General features: G+C 35.3%; 1 protein-coding gene across 1 annotated transcript in view; it reads right to left on the bottom strand.

Moving 5' to 3' along the window:
• LOC150102188 (nuclear RNA export factor 1-like) overlaps positions 1 to 19,814 on the bottom strand; it is a 195,317-nt gene that overhangs the window by 24,308 nt on the left and 151,195 nt on the right. Inside the window, exons 20-22 of the mRNA XM_090398890.1 lie at positions 18,167 to 18,209; positions 11,791 to 11,854; positions 29 to 86 (exon numbers count right to left, since the gene is read on the bottom strand). Coding sequence (XP_090255016.1) covers positions 29 to 86; positions 11,791 to 11,854; positions 18,167 to 18,209 — 165 coding nt within the window. The remainder of the gene's footprint in view (positions 1 to 28; positions 87 to 11,790; positions 11,855 to 18,166; positions 18,210 to 19,814) is intronic.

Raw genomic sequence — 19,814 nt, 5'->3', positions numbered from 1 at the left:
TATATAACATAAAATTGACAATATTTACCTTCACTTGCTCCACAGTAGCATTTGCAATAAATAAGCACTCATTGATAATGGCTATCCTAGAATATAAAATACAATTACCAACCCAAATCAATAAAAATAATTTTTAAAATGACAAAATTATTATTTAACCATTTATTCCTAGTTAACAATTTTTGCATGACACACACACACGCACCTTAGCTTGTCACATAAAAAGCATTTCATCTGATAATGAAATCATTTCTAAAATCCATTATGTAGTTAATCTGCTATCAGTTGCTGAATGGTTCTGGACCCATTTTTGTTTCCAAATTTTCGTCATTAGTCATAGTCCTACTTGGTTAATAAGAGTCACTGATATGCATATCTGTTTGCTGAAATGCTTTGGTCAGATTGACTGATTTATGGCGCAAGGACAGCAACTGGTCAGATTGACTGATTTATGGCGCAAGGACAGCAACTGGTCAGGTTGACTGATTTATGGCGCAAGGACAGCAACGGTCATACTGCACACCAGGACACAGGTTATAACAGCAGTACATAAAATGTTCATAAATAAATAGTTTTAAGGATTCAATCAGTGAATAATATTGCTGGCCTGGTTGGCTGAGTGGTCAGCGTATCTGCTCTCCAGCCAAAAGGCTGAGGGCTCGAATCCTGCCGTGGGCATGGATGTTTGTGTCTGTGAAAATACTGGTGGTGGTGGGAGGCAGATGCTGTTGGTGTAGATGTTGATGATAGGTGCAGTTCATTGTAGTTGGTGGAGACAGAGTTGTGGAGTGGGTGCTTCCCTTGATGAGTCTTTGGACTCCCTGGAGGTGTCACGTAATAATAATAATAATATAAAATATATATACAAAGTCATAAGCAGATAAAAGAGTAAATATGTATGTACAAGGCTTAGTATCTACAATGCAGTATCTACATACAAACAAATTTACAATCAAATGTCTTTGAATAAATTAATGTTTTATAAAAATCTAAAACCATCATGTTTTTTGTCCGAGTCTGATAACATCTGCCTGAATGTCATTTCTTTCTTGTGTGAAGAACTCCTACTCTACCAGAGTGGGAGTTCTTCACACAGCTACTCAATCAAAAAATTTCAAGTCCATTGAAACTACTCTTGCCTTAAATAGTCTAACCACATTCTATAGCAGTAATCAACTAAAACCAAACCCACCCCTTGAAAACCCAGGGTGGCCTTTTCCACCTTAACAATAAGGAAGACAACAGAAAGCTACAGGTTTCTTGGATAGGCTCTAAAATAGAACATTCCTGGAACCCAATCTACCTCGGTGTGACTCTTGATCACACCCTCTCATATAAAACCCACATAGAAAACACAAAGGCAAAAGTGAATGCAAGAAACTATATACTAAGAAAGCTTACCTCCTCCAAATGGGGTGCAGCCCCTAACACACAGAGATCTTCTGCCTTGGCCATTTGCTATTCCTCTACTGAATATGCCTGAAACCAACACCACTAAAAGACCTGTATACTTTGGCTGGTATTGCATCCCCCTTCAATTCGAAGATCTGCATTCTCAGCTGATGAAAGAAGCAGACAAATGAACGATGAACACCACCCACTATTCGGCCAGACTGCGGTGCCCAAAAGACTAAGACCACGACATAGCTTCCTGGCAAATGTTGAACCACCTAAAAACCTCCCAGAGACAAGACTTCAACAATGGCTTGCACTATATCCTGAAAATAATACTGGTATTCCAACAATAGAGATACTGGAGAAACATCTGACCATATTTATTGTGTATAAATTATGTATAGTTTCCTTTTTTCCATATTTAATTATCATTTCCCTGTATAATTCACCTACCAAATCTAAGCTGATCTCATTGTATCATCATCAAATTCCTGCTATGTACCCTCAAGGGGTGTACAGGATATGATAGTACTACGTGAAAAAAAAATTACATCATTATTAATTTCCTATCTACAATTTTCCTCCAGATCAGTCTGTTACTTGTCAAGACTCCAACATTATCAGATCTTATATTTCTCTCGTCTAAGGCACTTTGTACCGTATCAATCCACCTATATCTTGATCTTCCTCTGGGTCGTTTTGCTGCCAACCAGGCAGAGAACACTTGTTTTGCTAATCATTCCTCGCCCATTCTGTTTAAGTGACCATACCACCTGAGATTAGCTCTACTAACGCATTCCTGGATGCTGACAATGTCAAGTTCTTTCCTAATATCCTCGTTTTTAATATGATATTGCCATTGATGCCATCTGTTTACACCTATAATCTTTCTCAGGACTCTCATATCTGCGGTCTCTAGTCTTTGATCAAGTGTTTTACTTCTGACCCAGCTCTCAGATCCATAAGTTAAAACTGGTTTGAACACTGTCTTGTATACAGCTAATTTAGTGTTCCGACTAATTTCTCTCTTATTCCATATGAATTTATTCAATTGACTTCCCACCATACCAGCTTTGCTGATTCTGTTGTCTATTTCCATATTTAATTTACCATCTTCAGTAAAAATCATGCCTAAATAGCTGAAATGTTTTACTTGTTCCACAGGCTCTCCATTCACAATGCATTTGACATTTTCAATGATTCTGCCTATTTTTTTATTGTCTTTTTATTGCTGACCTTCATACCATATCTATTACAACAGCTATTCAATTTAGTCAGAGAATCTTGCAGACTTGTAGCGGATTTATTTAGAAGTATAACATCATCCGCATAAAGCAAAGAGCTGACATTAATAACTCCAAGTTTGATATCATGTTTAATACCACTTTCCTTCATAATGTGATCCATATAGATAATGAATAACAGAAGGGATAATGTACATCCTTGTCTCACACCAGATTTAACATTAAACCATCTTCCTGTACTTCCTTGAATTCTAACTGCTGACTTACAACTCAAATAAAGACTAAGTATTGCTTGATATAATGCCCCATTGACACCATATAACTGTAGCATATTGAATAGCTTCTCTCTTGGCACCTTGTCATATGCCTTTTCCAAATCGACAAAAATTAAATACAGATCTTTGTTATATTCCCATGCTTTCTCGACTATTTGTCGTAAAGTGAAGATCTGATCCTGACAGCCTCTATTTGGCCTGAATTCAGCTTGTTCTTCACCAAGCTTTTCTTCCACAATTCTTCGCAACCGTTTCTCAGGTATACTTGCATAGATCTTGCCAGGAACACTCAGTAGGGAAATAATTCTCACATGCAGTTTTATTTCCCTTTTTATATATGGGTACTATGAGAGCTCTACTCCAATCATCGGGAATTCGTCCCTCTGAACTATGCAGTGCAGCCACTGTAAGACTCTCACACCACCATACTTCAGCATTTCTGGCCGATATATCATCTACTCCTGCTGCCTTTCCACATTTCAAGCCTTTGATGGCTTTTTCTACTTCCGTACCGATAGTACTGATCTTTAACTCTGGTGATGTTGAGTTGGGGTTTGTTTTCAGATTTGTTCCAGTAGTTGACTTTTCGCTGTTCGCCCTGGTTCCCTGGCGAAAACAACGGGGGTCTTGTTTAACCGGGCGACGCCCCAGCCGGCATGAAATTTTGTCATGTTGTACCATCATTTTTTATTTTGGTTTAACCAATAAGAATACAATTTGGTCGGCTAAATCCCAAATTGCCAGCCCATCCTCGTTCGTTCAGTATCCAAGTAGATACCCAACAGGGTGCACCACGAGAAGGTGAGGATTGGACATTAGGTCAGAAGCCCTGGTCGGTTCTCTGCGTTCCTTGAAAGGCTATGTGGAGGTCTCCTCTCAGTTATACAGCTTTGACCCTTAAGCATCCCGATCTCATTATAATGTATTCTAATTTGTTGTAAATCATGTTGTACCACTTACTTACTACCGTACCAGTTGTGTTTGGATATGAAATAAATAACTCTACCAGAATATGACTAATGCTAAGACGTGTTGCTTTTCTCACATGTAGATGGGTCATCAGCCCTCAGTAAATAAGAATGTGTGTGACATGACCAATTCTGTTCCTATGTTGCCTAGACCACCAATGTTTAATTTCAAGCTTGATCTATTGCAATTTCTTCATCAGTGCATCCTGCCTTGAGTATTGCCATTAGGCAATTAACTTTGATTTTACAACCTGTGTAGTCGATATAAGGGCATTAAACAGTATGTCGTAAAAAAGTATGAGTTGATGTAGCAATTACAGGATTTCCTTAATTCCAATGTGGCTGGAAATCCAACAGAACCCAATATCAAAATTAATGACCTTCATTTTGTACAAGAGTTGAAGCACTTCTTCACCAAGCACTGAATGTGGATTATACGGCAGAGAGGAGATAGCTGTAAAGAACTCAAAGAATCTGTATAAATTATATGCTTCTGGTAGCAGTTTTCCTTGATATTCACTAGTGCAAGTTGAACAGCATGCAACTCTATTGTATACTGCAATTGAATGGGATCTGGTTGGAATGTTAGTTTATCGTGCACAAAATCCAAGATCTAACATTACTGAAAAAATCAGCACAATTGGAAAAGAACTTGGATTTAATGAACTGGATAATGAAGATGTGAGAAACTTGCTCAATTCCCATTCAGAACAGTTAAGCATGAATGATCTCCTTCAACTAGAAGAACATAAGGAGTGCGAACAAGAAGAGAATGTTACAACTGAGAAAATTTTGTTTGATGCTGATCCTGATATGGGATGAAGCTTTGAGGTCTGCCAAAATCTTGATAAAGTGATCACCAACTATTGCAAACTGCATTACAAGATGAAAAATGTCGAGCACTATTCAAACATCTTTACTTAATTTTTTTTGTAAAAAAAAATAGCTCAATCAAATGTTTAGACATTAAATAAAAATTTAAGCAAATGCTCGAGTATGGAAGTATGAAAATCATGCAGTGACTGCACTACATAGTTCATAAGAAAAGTCTCAATGACTATGTTATCGTTGATAGTGTACAGAGGATTTGAAATTGGAAGTGATTACCATTTAGTCTTGAGCAAGATAAAATTGAATTTCATATTGAAAAGAAGAACATGTAAGAAAGTTTTACAGTAAATAAAAGTTGTGCAGCTCTCAGATGTGAACTGTAGAAAAAAATACACGAACATTATTCAAGAAAAATTGAAAGAGTTTGAGAACATTGGAGATTCAGAGGCAAGCCCTAAAGAAAACATTGACTGATTCAGCCAGAGGGCATGTGGTGAGGTTGTGGGCAAGGATAGACACATCAGAACTCCATGGTAGACACAGGAAGTTAAAGAGGCAGTGAAAGAAAAGAAAATAGCATATCAAAGTTACTGGCAAGTAAGTTAGCTTTGTTCAGAGAATACAGAGACAAATGTAAGAAAGCTAAACCCAGTGTAAAACAAAGTCATGGGAAGACTGGTAGGAACATTGAAAATAAATATCAGGAAGGTGGCAAAATATTCTGGAAGCTGTTGACAAAGCTCAACAGCCTCCAGAATGATGATAAAGGTGACATGAAAACTGGAGAAAAAGATATCCTTGATGCATAAAGTAATTACTATGAAAAATTGCTAAATGAAACATGCAGTGACAGCACAGTGGTAAAAAACACTCAGCAGGCATGCAATTAGGAATATATATCCATACATGAAATAGGAAAAGCCATCAAAAGCCTGAAATGTGGAAAGGCAGCAGGAGTAGATATTTGACCAGAAATGCTCAAATATGGAAGTATGAAAGTCATGCAGTGGATGCAGTACATAGTTCATAAGGCCTGGACAGAGGGATGAATTCCAGATGACTGGAGTAGAGCTCTCATAGTACCCATATAAATAATGGGAAATAAAACTGAATGTGAGAATTAGATATTTCCCTACTGAGTGTTCCTGATAAGATTTAGGCAAGTATACTTGAGAAATGGTTGAGAAGGATTGTGGAAAAGAAGCTTAGCAAAGAACAAGCTGGATTCAGGGAAAATAGGATCAGATTTTCACTTTACGACAAACATTCGAGAAATCGTGGGAATATAACAAAGATCTGTATTTAAGTTTTGTAGATCTGGAAAATCAAAACACTAGTTATAGGGGGCATTATATCAAGCAATACTTAGTCTATTTCAGTTGTAAGTCAGCAGTTAGAATTGAAAGAAGTACAGGAAGATGGTATAATGTTAAATCTGGTGTCAGACAAGGATGTACATTATCCACTGTTATTCATTATCTATATGGATCACATTATGAAGGAAAGTGGCATTAAACATGATATCAAAATTGGAGATGTTAATCTCAGCCCCTTTGCTTTATGCAGATAATCTTATACTTCTAAATAAATCCCCTACAAGTCTGTAAGATTCCCTAACTAAATAACTGTTGTAATAGATAAGGTATTAAGGTCAAAAGAACAAGGCAAAAACAATGAAAATAGGCAGAAATATTGAAAATATCAAGCGCATTGTGAATGAAGAACATATAGAACAAGTAAAACATTTCAGCTATTTAGGCACGATTTTTACTGAAGATGGTAAATTAAATATGGAAATAGACAAAAGAATCAACAAAGCTGGTATGGTAGGAAGTCAACTGATTAAATTTATATGGATTAAGAGAGAAATTAGTAAGAAAAATAAAATATTTACCAAAAACTAGAGACCACAAATATGATAGTCCTGAAAAACATTAGGGATGTGAAAAGATGGCATCAATCGCAATAAAAAATAAGGATATTAGAAAATAACTTGCCATTGTTAGCATCCAGGAATGTGTTAGCAGATCTAATTCAGGTGGTATGGTCACTTAAATAGAATCGGAAAGGAAAGATTAGCAAAACGAGTGTTCTTTGCCAGATTGTTAAGTAAAAGACTCAGAGGAAGACCAAGATATAGGTGGACTGTTACAGTGAAAAGTCCATTAGAAGACAGAAATACAAGATCTGATAATGTTGGAGTTTTGACAGATAACAGATTAATTTGGAGGAAAATCATTGATAGGAAGTTAGTAAAGATTTAAGTTTTTCATGTAGTGCTATCGGGAGTGCTTAAGAGTCAAAGCTGTATAACTGAGAGCAGACCTCCACATACCCTTTAAAGGAATGCGGAGAACCGACCAGGGCTTCTGACCTAATGTACACTCCTCACCTTCTTTTGGTGCACCCTGTTAGGTACTGGATACTGAACGAACGGGGATAGATTGGCAATTTGGATGACTAAACTGTATTCTTACTGGCTTAAACCAACATACAAAATGATGGTACAACATCACAAAATTTCATGCCTGCTGGGGCGTTGCCCGGTTAAACAAGCCCCCCCCCCCATTGTTTTTGCCAGGGAACCAGGGTGAACAGCAAAGTCAGCTACTGGAACAAATTTGAAAGCACACACCCCAACTCAATATCATAAGAGTTAAAGATCGGTACTATCAACATAAGAAGTCTGAATGGCAAAGAAATGGAGCTAGCTGAGGAATTAGATAAGTACCAGATCGACATAATAGGGGTGACTGAAACAAAAAAGACAAAAACTAATGAGATCTTTCTGAGCAATAAATACAAAATGTTATATTCAGGTAATGACCAAGGAAAAGGAGGAGTAGCCATAGTATTCAACACAAAATACGAGGCTAATCTTCTCGAATGGCAGGCAGGCTCAAGTAGAGTGATGTGAGCAAATATCAGAATGGGTAATTGTACAATGAGACTGATTTGTGCCTATGGTACCACAGAAGGTTCTACTAAGGTAGAAGTGGAGGAATTTTTTGATGCTTTAAAAAAACTAGCTGATACGATGAAAAAGTAAAGGTTGGTCCTTGTTGGGGATCTAAATAGCAGAGTAGGAAATGATTGTCAGACATACAAAAATATTTTGGGAGAATTTGGAGAAAAGAGCAAAACAAATAATAATGGCAAATACTTGTTGGATTTCTGCTCAGGACATGGACTGGTTATTACTAACACCATGTTCCAACATAAAAATGTGCACAAATTCACATGGAGAGAAGAGGCAAGGAATAAGAAAAGTCTCATTGACTATGTTACTGTTGATAGTGATGTTTTCTCCCTGGTGCAGGACACCAGAGTGTACAGAGGATTTGAAATTGGAAGTGATCACTATTTAGTCTTGAGCAGGATAAAATTGAATTTCATATTGAAAAGAATAACATGTAAGAAAGTTTTAAAGTGAATAAAAGTTGAGCAGCTCTCAGATGTGAACTGTACACTAAAACACACAAAGATATTTGAAAAAAAAAAAAAAAAAAAGAAACAGTTTGAGAACAGGAACCAAACCTTGAAGATTAAGTAGCAAGCCTTGAAAAAAACCCTGATTGATTCAGCCAGAGAGGCATGTGGGGAGGTTGTCTGCAAAGAAAGAAAAATCAGAACTCCATGGTGGACACAGGAAGTTAAAGAGGCAGTGAAGGAAAAGAAGAAAGCATATCAAAAGTTCCTGGCAAATAAGTCACCTTTTCCTCTTAGAGAATACAGAGACAAATGTAAGAAAGCGAAACACTGTGTAAAACTAGCTAAACAAAAGTCATGGGAGGACTTTGGCAAGAATACAGAAAATAAATATCAAGAAGGTGGCAAAATATTCTGCAGGTTGTTGAAGAAGCTTAAAAATGTAGGAAAGCATGCTGTAAAAGTAGTTAGAGATGATAAAGCGGACATGAAAACAGGAGAAAAAGATATCCTTGAGGTATGGAGTAATTACTTGGAAAAATTGCTAAATGAAACAAGCAGTGATAGCACAGTGGTAAAAAACACTCAACAGGCATACAGTTAGGAATACATATCTATACTTGAAGCAGAAAAAGCCATCAAAGGCTTGAAATGTGGAAAGGCAGCAGGAGTAGATGATATTTGACCAGAAATGCAGAAGTATAGTGGTATAAAAGTCTTACAGTGGCTGCACTGAATAGTTCAGAAAGCCTGAACAGAGGGATGAATTCCCGATGATTGGAGTAGAGATCTCATAGTACCCATATATAAAAAGGGAAATAAAAGTGAATGTGAGAATTACAGAGGTATTTCCCTACTGAGTGTTCCTGGCAAGATCTATGAAAGTATACTTGAGAAACGGTTGAGAAGATTTGGGAAGAAAAGCTGGGTGAAGAACAAGCTGGATTCAGGCCAAATAGAGGCCAGGATCAGATATTCACTTTACAACATATAGTTGAGAAAGCATGGGAACATAACAAGGATCTGTATTTAAGTTTTGTTGATCTGGAAAAGGCATATGACAAGGTGCCAAGAGCGAAGCTATTCAATATGCTACAGTTATATGGTGTCAATGGGGCATTATATCAAGCAATTCTTAGTCTTTATTTGAGTTGCAAGTCAGCAGTTAGAATTGAAGGAAGTACAGGAAGATGGTTTAATGTTAAATCTGGCGTGAGACAAGGATGTACATTATCCTCTCTGTTATTTATTATATATATGGATCACATTATGAAGGAAAGTGATATTAAACATGATATTAGAATTGGAGATGTTAATGTATGCTCTTTGCTTTATGCGGACGATGTTAAACTTCTAAATAAATCTGCTATAAGTTTGCAAGATTCCCTGAGTAAACTGAATAACTGTTGTAATAGATATGGTATGTAGGTCAACAATAAAAAGACAAAGACAATGAAAATAGGTAAAATTGTTGAAAATGTCAATTGTGTTGTTAATGGAGAACCTGTGGAACAAGTAAAACATTTCAGCCACTTAGGCACGATTTTTAGTCAAGATGGTAAATTAAATATAGAAATAGACAACAAAATCAACAAAGTTGGTATGGTAGGAAGTCAACTGAATAAATTCATATGGAATAAGAGAGAAATTAGTCGGAACACCAAATTAGCTGTACACAACACAGTTCAAACCAGTTTAATGGATCAGAGATCTGGGTCAGAAGTAAAACACTTGACCAAAGACTAGAGACCCGCATATATGAGATTCCTGAGAAAGATAAGAGGCCTGAACAGATAGCATCAATGGCAATATCATATTAAAAACGAGGATATTAGGAAAGAACTAGACATTCTCAGCATCCAGGAGTGTTAGCAGAGCTAATCTCAGGTGGGTCACTCAAACAGAATGGGCAAGGAAAAATTAGCAAATCAAGTGTTCTCTGTCAGGTTGGCAGGAAAACGACCCAGGGGAAGACCAAGATATAGGTGGACTGATACAGCACAAAGTGCCTTAGATGATAGAAATATAAGATCTGATAAAGTTGGAGTTTTGACAAGTAACAGACCGATTTGGAGGAAAAATGTAGATAGGAAGTTAGTAATGATGTAAATTTTTCATGTAGTACTATCATATCCTGTACACCCCTTGATGGTATATGTCAGGAATTTGATGATGTAGTGCTATCATAATATCCTGTACATCCAATGAGGATGCAGGTCAGGAATTTGATGATGATTAAGTTTGTTGTGGTAGGATATCTACAAAATATATCCCATGCTCTATCTTGATCTTTTTTTTTTGGCTGATTGGCACTCTCAGTTCTAACAAGGCTTCAGATGGGGTTGAAATTAGGATAATGTTTTTGGAATTTGGTATTGTCCATGCAGCAGTCAGTGGCTGCATTGACAATACATTATGTGACATACTTCACTGCTTCACTTTTGCAAGATGGAAAATTGTATTCCACTCAGCCTGGTCCATTTTCCACATCCATGTAGGAGGATACGGTTCCTACAAAGACAGTGCTGATAAAAGGTAATTATTATCACTTCTATACATGTTTTCATCAGCACCCCACGTGAGCAGTGGAAAAAAGACAGAGGAGCAGACTCTGAGATTGATTTCCAAATCTTCGTGGATAGGCATGTGGAAGAAGGTATTGCTGCATTATTAATAAGAGAGAGAGAGAGAGAGAGGTCATTTTGCTGGTAAGATGCATAATCAGATGTGTAGTGACAAAGCAAGGCAATTTGCTATATAGAAAAAAATTGGTATGAATCTTTAATACATACACATGCATTTCTATTTCATCAGCTTTCCTGCACTTTAATCAAATGGAAGTGAGCTATTCTCAGTTTCAAAGATGTGGAAGAAATTAATTAACTGGGCATGCTCATTAAATGCAGGATTAAGTACAGGAGAAACATGGCAGAAATGCTATAAAATACATAGTATTATCATTATGATGAGAAATGTAATAATCAACAGAGAAAAGGAAGTAGTGATTCCTCTGTAAAAGTGGGACAAAATGTAAACAGTGCAAAATTCTGTATTATCAGTTTTTGGAAATGTGGATTATCAAAAGACGTGTGTAGTCCTTATCAACCTTGTGGTTGGTTGGGTAGCAGTACGCTACTTAACCAGAAAAGTAATTATGGAACCAGGTGGTTTCCTGTTGTCTTCCTTGCTCAGTAAGTATTTTATGACTGTAGATGTGAGTGTTCATGGGGCCAGTTTCCCTGTTTTGAGAGATGAAAAACCTAAGTTTCTAGGTGAAAAAAACCCCTACCTCTGTATGAGACTGGCTATCTCACCTTTAGTAGAAAAGACTTGATAAAGGATACTCGTATCATGATTAACATTTTTTTTCTAACCTGGAACCGAACCCAGGTCTTTCCAACCAAAGGAGTTCGTCTATACTGACTGAGCTATGGAGGCTCCAAAAGAAAGACTTAACTGAGGAAATTCAGTCAAAAACAAAAAAGTATGAAATAGTGTTTTGCGGTGGAGACCAAGAACTAAATTTTTTTAAGGAAGGTTTCATTAGACATATGGGATTTAGGTGGATTTCTTGGATATTATATATATATACCAATCTTTTAAATAGAGATATTACGTCACTAAATAAATAAAATAAATATAGCGTACCCTGCACCTTGTGGAACAACCAAGAATGTACGGCTAAATGTTAACAACCGAGAATCTGTTCTACCTAAAAGAAGAAAAAAAAATCATTCAGGTGTTTAAAAAATATACAAACTCTCTTGAAAAAAAAATTCTGAACACTACAGCAATTAATTTATCTTATTAGCAATCCAATAAGTCTAATTAATTTTTGTTAGAAAATATGTAACTGGGAGAGTAATAACGTATTTGAATGGAAAACTCAAATATGCTATTACCTCTGCTCCTAGTCCTTAATGGTTCTGCATGGTGAAAAATATGAGACAGTAAGTTCTTCTGGAACAATTATGCATGCACACATAAAAGAACTCAGAGAAGAAAATCAATGTGAGTACTGAATGTTATGGTTAAGGAACATTAAAAAACATTATTCCAAAAGCAATATTATGATTGATATGAAGAAAGAATCTACCAAAGTAAACAAAATAAAATTAAATTAAAATAAAAAAATTTCAAAACCAGTTCTGTTGAACAAACAACTTACACACACACTAAGGTGAATTGGGTTGTTTTAGGAAATGCTACATTCAACAACTTGTTCATTCCTAATGATGGCAATGCTTTTAAATACATAACAAGAATCATACACCTCCAAATAAAAAAATTAGAATAACTGAAGAAACTGTGTTGAACGATTTGCAATTCTCATTTATCACACAGAAAATAATCATTACCAAATATGAATTAGCATAGACTAAATCTACGTACTTAGTAGATTGTATAACCATTAAAACACATAAAAATGTATTATAAATTACAAGAAAACTGTTATTTAAAAACATTCACAAAATTGGAATAATTTTTAATATGGTTCAAAATATTAGAATATTCCAAATTTTTCCGATTGGTTTTGAGGAGAGCATAGAAATAGCACATATTTCAGTAGCTGTGGAACTGACGTGTGTGTGAGGAATCATTTGCTAAACAGAAGTTTTGTACGGTGTCTCTACACAAAGAAGGCCATACTCAATTGAAGATTGAGTATTGAAGATACTCAATCTTCAATTGAGTATGGCCTTCATTATGGCAAATGAAGACTTGAGAATTGAAGTGTTCTCAAGCAAGCATGAGTAGACTATTGAGACGGTACTGACAACCAGAGTTTTCAAAATAATCACTGCAAAAGCGGTCGAAAGGTAATAACTACATCTAGAGATGAGAGGAGATTGAACAATATCATGAAGAAAAACTGCTTCCAAAGTGTAAAGTATTTCAGGAGATAGAAAGAACTAGGCGTGAATGTGTCTAAATCTACAATGTTGAGACAACTTCAAAAATTGGGTTTTAAATCACGTGTGCCTAAGATGAAACCACTTATCGCTCAAAAGCAAAAGGCAGCTAGAGTGCGATGGTGTAAGCAAAGACTGTTCTGGGGTCAATAGAAAAAGGAACTTTTTAGTGATGAAAGTATGTTTTTTGTGTCCTGTGGTCATCAAGGGATCTGTCTTTAGCATCTTAAGCAAGAAACATTTGATAAAGAATGCATGAAACGTTTGGTGAAATTTGCAAACTTCTGTCATGGTATGGGCTTGTATGACCACAGAGGGTCCAGATAGGCTGTACATTGTGTACGAAAGAATCAATTCCAAAGTGTGCCAAGCAGTTTATGTTACTGGCATCGGAAGATTTAAGTGATGTTGATTTCCTTTTTCAGCAATATATGGCTTCTTGTCACACTTCCAAGACCACTACTAAATGGCTCAAAAAAAGGCAATTCAATATAATTCCTTGGCTGCAAACTCACCAGATTTAAACCTCATCGAAAATTTGTGGGGATTTATGAAGAAACGTGATTGTTTCTAGCCTGCGGACCTTATGAACATGTTTTGATAAAAAAAAGACTGAGCCGCTAGTAAATAATATATCCAACCATTTACAAATGGTCATAATAGATAAGGGGATGCAACATGCAACAAAGTACTAATTATCAATGTTGTTTCCCCCTGACTGTAATTTTTGTGCATTTATTTTTGCATCATTCTAATATTTTGAACCACATTAAAAATTATTCTAATTTTGTGAATATTTTCAAATAACACTTTTGTTATAATTTATATTACATTTTTATATGTTTGCATGGTTCTATAATCTACGAAGTATGTAGATTTAGATGATGCTAATTCATAATTGCTAATAATAATTATTTTTTATGCAATAAATTAGAAATTCAAATCATTCAACACATTTTCTTTGATTATTCAAATTTTTTGATTCGGAGGGTATGCCATGCTGTATCAATACTACTGACACAGCAGTAACAAGTTATTGGTGACTCGGAAAACCTTTATCAATTAAAGAAGTCAATTTAACAACCTAGCATGTCCAGGAGTTAAGGAAATTTACACTTTTTTATTGCTTCTCTCCTGTCACTCCATCACCATGGCAAACACCATTATAAAACTTTTACTCATAACAAACAACTGAAAAAAGAAATTCAATACAGTAAGCTGTTCACTACTAAACTGTTCTATGGTCCCTACAAGTTTGCTATACTGCTTCACCATACTACTTTTATAATCCAAAAAACAGGCAATTTTTGAACCGAGTAGATTTTTACATATTATCCTTCATAGCATCCTACGGTCACATTCGGTGAGTGTGGTGGGATATCCACTGCAGGTAGCACTTACAGTTGACTCTGGAAAACACCGTTCTGTAAGTCTACATTCTCCTAAACCCTACTAAGATGGGGAATATGTGTAAAAGGCTAAGAACTTTATGTGAAGTATAATGGCTATTTCTGCTACTATATCATTTAATGGAGTGGTCTTACTTGATTGAAACTTAATATTATTTTAATCAAGTAAGATCAGTATAGCACATTAATACTACAGATGGAGCAAGGATTAGATAACATAGAATTCACTCTAAAGACCAAATTGCTTATTGGTAGGGTGACTATATGTCCCATTTCGGCATGGACTGTTCAGGCATCTCATCCGGTTTAACATTTGTCCTTTTTTTTTTTTTTTTTTAATTTTATTTTTAAACCCCATCTTTTTCCTGGTGTAACATAACTAACATCTTTAATAAATTTAGTTTAATACTTTATCTAAGTGTGAGCAAACAAAGTTTGCGCCTGAAAATATCTCCAGGACTGAGGTAAGGTAGCACAACACCGGGCAACTCGTAGCAAAGGTGGACCAAGCTAACATCACTCCTACCTCAGTATCTCCCATAATGCAAAACACATCTCCTTGCGGATATGCATAATGTTATGCATTAAGGGAAGGGCCACTATCCAGACTAGTTTCGACCTTTATCGAGGTCTCTTTAGTGGGAACCAGATCCAGAAGTGGAGATACCAGGCAGAAGCATTAGTGAGGTCATCTTTACCTATAGGAGTTGTCAAAAGGTGTGCCACTTTTTTTTATTAAATTACTCTGGATTTAGAGAAAGATGTTGAAAGTTTATTTTTCACTTGGTTAGACTATAATAAATTTAGTTTAATCCTTTATCAAGTGTGAGCAAACAAAGTTTGTGCCTGAAAATATCTTCAGGACTGGGATAAGGTACAAGGGCTGTTCAATAAGTAATAAGACTAATTTTACTGTCGCAAAACCACTCATCACAATATTAATTTCTGTGGAATAAAGAAATGTTGCTGTCTGTATTAACAAAAGAGGTTGATAGATGGCGTATATGGGCTGATGTGCCAGAGTGTCACGTGACTAAACGCAAGCTTGTTTCAGCATGCCTACGATCCGTGACCAGTCGTCGAAATGGAAGTGTCCTTCGAACAGCGTTATGCAATTAAATTTTGGGTGTGTTTGCAAAAATCGGCATCGGACACTTTAACATGATACGCGAAGCTTTCCATGATGAAGCATTGTCAAGGGCAAGTGTTTTTCGCTGGCATAAAACTTTTAAGGAAGGAAGGCAAAATGTGGAAGATCTTAAACGTGAGGGAAGACCTTCAACATCCACCACAGAGACAATGATCAACACAGCAGTGATTATCATCAAGGAGGATCGCAGAATTACAGTACGCCAGCTGCATGTTGTCCTGAATATTTCTGTGGGAAGTGTTCATTCAATCATGGCTGAACATTTGGTACTGAAACGTGTTTGCGCCCGATGGATTTCCAAACTAAGTAAGAAGAATTTGATGCTGATGCCTGGCCAACCACTTGATGTACTTTCTCGATTAAAAATATTATAGTCTACAATTGAAAGTGTCCACAATTTCAAAATTATTAACCATAAAATGTAACTCTGAAAAATAATAATAATAATATCATATTGAAAAAAATACATCCTTCAGAAAAATATTAGCAAAATGGTTTTAAGATAGACTCAATAAACTGATTAAAATATATTTACCAAGAATGATTATTCTGCTTATGTTATTTTTTGTTTAATCAATATAATGAAATTTTTTTTTTTATTTTACTTGAACATGTACATATTGTTTTTATTTTCTTTAGAAAGAATTTTAATTTTGAAAATAGTTTTTTTAACAGATATTTTATAAGTACACAATATACTAAAATCAGTGTGTCAGTTTTTAATGATCAACACACTGTTAAATATTCCAAAATATTATATAATTTTAATCACTTTTAGTTTCCCCCACTCTCAAAAATATCCCAGTTCAGATGATAAATTATATGGTTACCCAAATTTTTGGTGACCCGAAGTGGCTTGAAAAAAAGTGTGGTTCCATTTAACTGGTAATGGAAATACCAGTGTCGTAACTAGGCAAGTGCAAGCACAAGACCAAGGATGAAGTGGTCTTGAAATGGTGTATCAAAAATAATCAGTATTATATTTTCATTTTCAAATTTGCCACTGTGGGGGCTAATTCCATAACGTTTTTAGTTAAAGTTAAAAATTAACCAATCTATTTCTATTGTATTTATTTATTTTTATTTTTTTCCAAAAAAAAGCAGGGGCCAAAAATAAAATCTTGCACAGGGCCCATGAAAAACTAGTTATGGCACTGGAAATCACCTACTACATAGATATAAACATTTATGCCACTGTGGGATTCGAAATTTGTTGAAAGGAGAGTGGGTTCATTATCCTTGACCAGCTATGCACTAAATAATTTAAATAAAACATTCTTTTTAAATACATTTTAGTTAACTACTTTTGTCATCCCTTTGACCCTACAGCATTTCTTACCTTTGAAATATACCAGGACATCAATCTACATAGTCTAGTAAAAAGGTTTCAAGTGTCATTTACTCACTTCCAGCTGCTCTCTGTAGCTAGGACATATTTTTATAAATGACCATAATTACTAGCATTGCAGTTAACTCTCACTATAGCACACACCACAACAACAAACCACCAACAAATCCCAACCAAAGGCTCTTTAGATACAATGCTACTAAAAAAAAATTACTATAGCAAACTATATGCTATAACTATTCCTTTGGACCATATCAGTTTAATATTGGGAGAGATTACTATATATGCATATATCTACAACTCTACAGAGATTCTAAATTTCGCCTTGTCCATTAACTGCCTTACAAATGACTACTTTCGAAAATAGGCAAAAATTTGTAGCCCACACATAGCTACTGATATTATGTGTTGTCTTCCAATATATATTGCTAAGAAAGCTATTCCATACTCTCCATAAATTTTGCTTTTTTTTTTTTTTTTTTTTTTTTATCATTTACGTTTCTTTATTATTTATTTAATGCAAATTCCATCCAAGAAAGATTATAAATCTATTAAACACTACTACTGTGGGTGGGATAACAGTAGATAATCCAAATATCCTGCTCTAGACACCAAATACGGATCTACTACATAAGCAGGGTGGTGATCTCTCTCTCTCTTTCTCACACACACACACACACACACACACACACACACACACACACACACACACACACACACACACACACCAGGCAATGAAATTTATCTACTGCTTAAATGACATTCCCAAGCATCCATGCCTGCAGCGGGATATAAACCCATGATCTACTAGTTGGAGAGCAGAAGTGTTATCCACACAACCTAATCCAGAAATATTGATCTAGAGCCAAACACAAAGCATTTTCAAAACCACTTACAGCCTCCAATTTGCAGGATGGAAGCCTCATGCAAACAGTAAAACAGATTTTTGAGAAGCAGTTACTAATTTGAATTCAAATCAACTCTAAATGACGTATATAAATATATGACAATTTTCTACCTTTACAATAATTAATACTGGCATCTTTTCATTAGTTTGAAATAGCAAGAAAGAAAGAGAATTTAAAAGTTACGGTTAGTTTTGCAACTTAAAAAAAACTATTATTCATATGGCTATTTTAGCCTGTTTCTGTTTAGAAGTGTCCCTTATTTTAAATAAATAAAAAAAATTAATAAATAAACTCACCTTCTCGAAAAACACCAGCTACAGTAAATGACATTAGGGAACTCTATGTGAAAAAAAAGTAAAAAGCATCTTTAATTCAAGATTTTTGATCTTTCAGAATTTAAATTTCAACACATGAAATTTTAAGAGTTAAATTACTTATGCTGGAACCAGTCAATTATGAGATTGAATTATGCATACTTATTCTTTATTTCTAATTATATTAGAAATAAATATAATTATAAAATCAAATGTAAGATTTGATAATATTGGACTTGACGAATAACAAAATAATTAGGAAGAAAAGTGATGATCTTTATTTCTAAGGCATAATAATGTACCAAGGTAAAGTTAATTATGTCGTACTACCACTATATCATACAGACTGCTTGAAAGGCACATATCAGGAAATGATCATCACTAGGAAACTGTCTTAATACGGATGTGAGAGATGGACATTGCTAAAGGCTGATGAGCAGACTATTGGCCTTTGAGATGAAGTGCTACAGAAAATGTTTCAAGATATCATACATGGCACACATTGCTAGAATGCATGAAAATATCATCACTAAAATATATCGAAAAGAGCTCTGGTGGCTGGGCCACATAGATAGCTTACATAAAATAGCACTAGAGGGCTTGACTTCTGGTAAAATACACTGGGGGCAACCTAGAATCACCTGGATAGATAATATCAGAAAATGGACTAATTCTTTGTTCTCCACTTCGTTAAGGAGATTTCAAGACAGAAACACCTGAAGAGAGTGTGTGTTAGGACTGTTACCTTTATAGTGCCCCAGTGGTCTACATAGACTAAGGGTGAAGAAGAAGACGGAAATAAATTTTATTTCAGCCTAGAAGTGAAAGTAGGCAAGTCTAATTTTGATGCTGAATTTGAATGTGCCGAGCATAAAATCGTCCCATTAATTAAGATAATATTTACTGATCCGTTCAATGACGAATATTTCAGAAAGAATAACTCAATCCATCTTCAGCAAAACAAGGGCTACAAGCTAGTTTACGGAATTGTTGAAACATTACTTGCACTGTCTATTTCTTTGATACTACTTTATACCAAGAGCTCCAAACTGTCAAAGCTTTGATAAAACTAACAATTATTTGATTTAACTCACTGATAATTACAAACTTCTTGAGCAACACTTCCATTGAGAGTAGGGTTTCAACTGCATAAATTTCAAGCATTTCTGTTTTGAAGAAGTTTTGGGTTACCTCCACTTTTGTAATATGCAACTGACTTCCAGATTTTTTGTCACCACCAAGGATAGATTACTGCTTCTTTCTTAATTGCTGTGTATCAGGTCCCCTACAGTTGTCACTCTCTTATTTTTAGGATGAACAGGCTATTCCAGTGAGAAGACAATATAGTTAACGTCAAAACTACATTTATGAGGAACTGAACTGAATGTTCCAGTTCAGCAAGACATTGGCATTAAACATAACAGGCCTTTGGAAAGACATGCAGCTCATTCAAAGAAGAAAAATGTTTATTCAATCAGTTCTGAAGAATTATCTGTGCTGAAAAGTATCAATTATCAATTGATACTTTCAGCACAGCATCAATTAACATTTAAAAAAAAAATTTTTTTTGTGTTAAGTTCCTTAGTGAATTGTTAGAACTTCTTACTTCGATTAAACTAGCTTACGAGTT

Source organism: Typopeltis vanoorti, chromosome 10, assembly GCF_054136105.1.
Source record: "Typopeltis vanoorti isolate ZY-2024b chromosome 10, IOZ_Tvanoo_1.0, whole genome shotgun sequence".
Lineage (NCBI taxonomy): Eukaryota > Metazoa > Arthropoda > Arachnida > Uropygi > Thelyphonidae > Typopeltis > Typopeltis vanoorti.
Note: the sequence above shows the minus strand (reverse complement) of the source record. Positions and strands in the feature narration are given on the sequence as shown.